Source organism: Brachyistius frenatus, unplaced genomic scaffold, assembly GCF_029030835.1.
Source record: "Brachyistius frenatus isolate BFR_SWC_R1_liver_20210118 unplaced genomic scaffold, ASM2903083v1 Contig_719, whole genome shotgun sequence".
NCBI classification, from domain to species: Eukaryota; Metazoa; Chordata; class Actinopteri; family Embiotocidae; genus Brachyistius; species Brachyistius frenatus.
The window spans coordinates 1-6,339 of NW_027211318.1; the positions used below are offsets into that span (position 1 = coordinate 1).

The 6,339-nt window shown below is 45.3% G+C and overlaps 1 protein-coding gene across 1 annotated transcript; it reads right to left on the bottom strand.

Moving 5' to 3' along the window:
- Positions 1 to 1,337: 1,337 nt before the first annotated feature.
- chia.1 (chitinase, acidic.1) lies at positions 1,338 to 5,980 on the bottom strand. The gene is made up of 10 exons (XM_069688777.1): positions 5,955 to 5,980; positions 5,664 to 5,868; positions 5,010 to 5,066; positions 4,743 to 4,908; positions 3,862 to 3,986; positions 3,534 to 3,657; positions 2,936 to 3,118; positions 2,727 to 2,843; positions 1,907 to 2,033; positions 1,338 to 1,766 (listed from the first exon to the last, which is right to left on the bottom strand). Exons 2-10 carry the CDS (start codon positions 5,840 to 5,842, stop codon positions 1,558 to 1,560), a joined length of 1,287 nt encoding a protein of 428 aa, XP_069544878.1. The 5' UTR covers positions 5,843 to 5,868; positions 5,955 to 5,980; the 3' UTR covers positions 1,338 to 1,557.
- Between the last annotated feature and the right edge of the window lie 359 nt (positions 5,981 to 6,339).

Here is a 6,339-nt window from a genome sequence, read left to right on the forward strand (position 1 = left end):
AACACACTTCATACAACACACTTCACACAACACACTTCATACAACAACACAGTTCATACAACACACTTCATACAACACACTTCATACAACACAATTCATACAACACTTCATACAACACAATTCATACAACACTCTTCATACAACAGTTCATACAACACACTTCATAAAAAAACATTTCATACAACACACTTCATACAACACACTTCATACAACACTGTTTATACAACACACTTCATACAACACACTTCATACAACACACACTTCATACAACACATTTCATACAACACTGTTTAACACACTTCATACAACACACTTCATACAACACACTTCATACAACACACTTCATACAACACACTTCATACAACACACTTCATACAACACACTTCATACAACACACTTCATACAACACTTCAAACAACACACTTCATACAACACACTTCACACAACACTGTTTATACAACACACTTCATACAACACACTTCATACAACACACTTCATACAACACACTTCATACAACACACTTCATACAACACACTTCATACAACACACTGTTTACAACACACTTCATACAACACACTTCATACAACACAACACAGTTCATACAACACACTTCATACAACACACTTCATACACAACACGTTTCATACAACACACTTCATACAACACACTTCATACAACACACTTCATACAACACACTTCATACAACACATTTCATACAACACACTTCATACAACACACTTCATACAACACACTTCATACAACACACTTCATACAACACACTTCATACAACACACTTCATACAACACACTTCATACAAAACACTTTCATACAACACTGTTTATTCAACACACTTCATACAACACACTTCATACAACACACTTCATACAACACACTTCATACAACACACTTCATACAACACACACATTTTACAACACAGTTCATACAACACACTTCATACAACTTCATACAACACACTTCATACAACACACTTCATACAACACACTTACAACACACTTCATACAACACACTTCATACAACACACTTCATACAACACACTTCATACAACACACTTCATACAACACAACTTCATACAACACACTTCATACAACAAGACATGTGGCACTTTTATATCTAGACATTAAAAACACAGTTCTTTCCTGTGTTCATATTTAATGCCTTTGAATTACTAACGTGTCAGAATTAAATGAATTAAATATGAAGGATTTTCGGTGTATAAATCTGTAGATTAGTATCCTCCTATGGGGGACATACATGTAAATATAATATAATCAGTGATATTGTGGAACCAGACAACAGAAAGTCATCAGGAAGCTTCATTAAAGGAAGCAGAATGTATTTAATGATGTATAAAATGTTCCAGATGATGAATGAAGAGAAACGTTTGACTGTAAACACGAAGAGTCACCAGGTGTTTTATTCATCAGGATATTTCTGGTTTATTAAGTTGAGAAAGCAGTGATTCAGCTGTGAAGATGTTTCTGTTGGAACCACAATGCTGAATTCACCCTCTCATCAAGGGACCGGACCGCCTGGTTCTCAGGGCCAGTTGCAACACTTGCAGGAGTCCCAGTAGATGAGTCCGGGCTGGCAGCGGTGCAGGTACGTGTTCCCCAGGTAGCACTGGAAGTACGTGCTCTTATCGGCCGGGTTCTCGTACAGTCCGTCGGGCCGGCCGCGGCAGAAGTCGGCTACGGGGTCCCGGGTGGTGGTGGGGGCGGGGGTGGTGGTGGGCTTTGGGCTGAAGCCTGAATAATCAGAGAGAGAGAAGTTAGACAGTAGCGAGAACGGAGGAGGGTTTACTGACAGCTGACTGACAGGAACACTCGGTCACAGTCAGTGGGCGGAGCTACATAGGAGGAATCACTGAGCTGCAGCGTTTATTTACCCATCGACATCCGAAGGTGGTTGATCAGAGGATATGACCCGGCCGAGCAGAACCCGCCGCTGAAGTCGTCCATGTCCAGAGTCCACACGTGGGCACCGCCCAGGTTCTTTTCAGTCATCCACTGGACCTACAGAACAGAACCGGAAAATTAGAGACCGGACTACAGGTTTACTGAACAGAACCAGAACCAGGAGAAAGTGGAGAAACAGGTGAACCAGGAGAACCAGCAGAACCCGGAGAAACAGGAGAACCAGAATAAACAGCAGAACCTGGAGACACAGGAGAAACAGAATAAACAGCAGAACCTGGAGAAGAAGAAGAAATAGGAGAACCAGCAGAACCAGGAGAACCCGGAGAAACAAGAGAACCAGTAGACCCAGTAGAACCAGGAGAAACAGCAGACCCAGCAGAACCCGTAGAACCAGAAGAACCAGCAGAACCCGGAGAAACAGGAGAACAAGCAGAACCCGGAGAAACAGGAGAAACAGGAGAAGCAGCAGAACCTGGAGAACCAGGAGAAACAGGAGAAGCAGGAGAACAAGCAGAACCTGGAGAACCAGGAGAAACAGGAGAATCATCAGAACCCGGAGAACCAGGAGAAGCAGGAGAACCCAGAGAAACAGGAGAAACAGAAGAACCAGCAGGACCCGGAGAATAAGAAGAAACAGGAGAACCAGCAGATCCAGTAGAACCCGTAGAACCAGGAGAAACAGCAGAACCCGGAGAAACAGGAGAACCAGGAGAAGCAGGAGAACCAGGAGAACCAGTGGAACCAGGGGAACCCTTCCTGTTTGAGGCAGACAGAGGTGACTCCGGTTACCTTTGAGGAGAAGCTGCGCTTGTCGTCATAACCGACCCAGGAGCTGGCGGAGGTGGCGTAAGGAACTTCCTGTTCAGATATCCATTCGATGGTGGCGCTGCTGGTGAAGTCACAGATCTGGAACCAGAACCAGAGTTAGAGCAGCCAACACGGGGATGGGTGGAGACAACACGGGGATGGGTGGAGAGACTCCAACATCAGGACATTACCTCGTAGAAGGCCCAGAAGCCGGCGGTGCCGGTGTACGGTCCGGCAGCAGCCGGTCCATTGGACGGAGCTCCGAGTCCGGACGCGGCACCGTGGAGACGGAAGGTTCGTCCGTAAGTCGGAAAACCGAGCAGCAGCTTCTGGGATGGAGCTCCGAGTTCCAACCAGTAGGACACGGAGGAGTTCTGGCAAAAGGAGAGAGGAGGAGGTCTATAACAGCGGAGGAGTCTATAACAGAGGAGGAGGTCTATAACAGCGAAGGAGTTTTGGGAAAAGGAGAGAGGAGGAGGTCTATAACAGCAGAGGAGGTCTATAACAGAGGAGGAGGTCTATCACAGCAGAGGAGGTCTATAACAGAGGAGGAGGTCTATCACAGCAGAGGAGGTCTATAACAGAGGAGGAGGTCTATCACAGAGGAGGAGGTCTATAACAGCGGAGGAGTTCTGGGAAAAGGAGAGAGGAGGAGGTCTATAACAGAGGAGGAGGTCTATAACAGCGGAAGAGTCTATAACAGAGGAGGTCTATAACAGAGGAAAATCACAGAGGAGGAGGAGGTCTATAACAGGAGGAGGATGATCGTGTGTGTGTGTGTGTTCTTACGATGTTGTGATGAATGTGTGAGCCTGAGTCCAGAGAGCTGTGGTACAGCGGGCTGTTGTGCGCTGTGGCGTCCTCCCAGTGTCCGTGGAAGTCGTACGTCATCACGTTCATGAAGTCCAAACGTCTGTTGGGTCACACAGAAGAACCGGGAGCACCAGGAGAACCGGGAGATCAACACCAGAGGAACAACAAGAGGTAGAGACATGTCCAACGTCAGGACCGTCTCATTTCAAACTACGATGTCCCTGTTTCAGCACCGGTACCAAACCCAGACATGATTGGAGCCCTGATGAGAATATATTAGATAAATATTAGACGTCAGACTCACGCTGAGATCTTGTTGACTTCGTACGCTCTCTCAATGGTGGGACGGAAAGACGCCACGTTGGCCGACAGCAGCAGCTGAGTCTTCCTGTTGTCTTTGGCATCATCCTCGAAGGCCGTGGACAGCTCCTGTTGGGACAACGGACAGAAGACGCTCAGGTCCATGTGTCCTTCTTTGTCTGTCTGTCTCTGTCTGTCTCCATCATCTCCATCATCTCCATCATCTTCATCATTTCCCTCATCATCATCATCATCTCCATCATCTCCATCATCATCTCCCTCATCTCCATCATCATCTCCATCATCATCTTCATCATCTCCATCATCATCTCCATCATCGTCATCATCATCTCCATCATCATCATCATCATCATCTCCATCTTCATCATCATCATCATCTCCCTCATCTCCATCATCACCTTCATTATTTCCCTCATTATCTCCCTCATCATCACCTCCATCATCATCATCATCATCATCATCATCATCATCTCCATCTTCATCATCTCCACCATCATCATCATCATGTCCATCATCATCTCCATCATTATCTCCCTCATCTCCCTCATTATCTCCCTCATCTCCATCATCATCATCATCATTTCCCTCATCATCATCATCATCATCTCCCTCATCTCCATCATCATCTTCATCATTTCCCTCATCATCTCCATCATCTCCATCATCATCTTCCTCATCTCCATCATCATCTTCATCATTTCCCTCATCATCTCCCTCATCTCCATCATCATTTCCATCATCTTCATCATCATCATCTCCTACAGTGTATCAGTTCCCTCAGCTGATGATTGTGCAGGTTGTATTGAAGCTTCCTGACTGAGAAGGTTAGACAACAGTTAGAGCTTCTGTTTGGGTGGAGCTCACCGTGACCAGCAGGGTGAACTTCTCCTTGTCCTCCTTTGGACTCCCGTTGTGTCCTGGATATTCCCACGCCAGGTTCAGACCGTCAAAGTTATGAGTGCGCAGGAAGCTGATGGCAGACCGGATGAAGGTGGCGCGGTTCTCAGGTTTGGCAACCATGGCAATGAACCTGTTGGGATGGAAAGGAGACAGGACAGAGGGACAGAGACGGTTGGACCTTTGAGAGGACGAGTGCGGAGGACAGACAGCTGGTTTAAGAGAAGATCTTACGGGCTGATTCCGTTGACCGTCCCTCCGACAGACAGCAGAGTCTTCAGAGCAGGATTCCTGGAAACAGAAAATCATCTGAAATATTCACACAGTCAAAGTGATGCAGAAAATAGCTTGAATTCATTTATGATTTATTATGATTGAACTGTGACCATGTTCATTTATAAATACTGTTTATGATGTATTTACATTGAACATATTAAGAAGTGTACTTTTTGTTTATTCTGCACATATTATTGTTGGACTCCTCCTGAACAGTTTAATGGTTCAGTCCAGACTTCACACACAACCTCATATTCTGTTGTGTCTCTAAACACCAATGACAATTTTATTTACATTTTTCAAACACTGTGACACTCAAGGAGCATGTTCAATCCAACACGCAAACATGAAACATGATCCGACATTGTACAAAAAAACTGAAAACAGATTTGTGGATCATCTGTTTGTTCTTCTTTAAAATACTTCTGGTCTGAATATTGTTGTAAAAGTTGTTCTGCTCAGAGAAGCATCATCTCTGGAGGAAATACTGAATATATAAATATATATAATACTATAAACAGGCTTGTTCTGGCTCAGCTGGATGCAGACTGATGGTCTCCAACAGAGAACTTGTTTTAATGCTGACTCAGCAGCGTGGGTTCGTGGACTCACACGTTCTTCAGGCTGCTCAGCCGGCCGTACTGCTGCACGTCGTTCCACTCGATGGAGCTGATCTGGTTGAAGCTGTTGATGGAGGCCAGAGCGTAGATGACGTGGGTGCACAGGAACGGGTCGATGTTGTCCGGGGAGAACTTGCCACTGCTGGGTCGATACTGGGCCCAGTTGGTCATGTGACACACCAGCTTGTTGGAGGAAGCTGAGGGAGGACAAAGAGCAACACTTTAAACTGTGTTTGATGATGATGGTGAGAGGAAGAGTCTGTCAGTCAGAGGAGGAACTCACCGATGTGCAGGACGAACAGAACGCCCAGGGCTGCAAAAACAAACAAACAAACAAACACAATTCATGAGTATGTCATCAATTCTGCTGCTCAATCATTTATGATTTTGGGCTCTATTAAATGCCACAATAACAATAATAATAATAATCATAATAATAATAATGTGATAGACTTGATGTGATAGGTTCAGTTTGATGCTGCGCTGGCTCTCGGTGACCTCTGACCCCTCTGTTTATGTAATGAGAGGATGCAGTAATGTGTTCACCTGTGATGAGTTTAGTCATGGTGCTGTTCGGAGGTCGGCCCAGAGTCCTGCTGCGGAGATCAGCCTCTGATTGGTCAGAAAACAGTCACCTGACATGACAGAAGACAAACGTTAGTTATTCA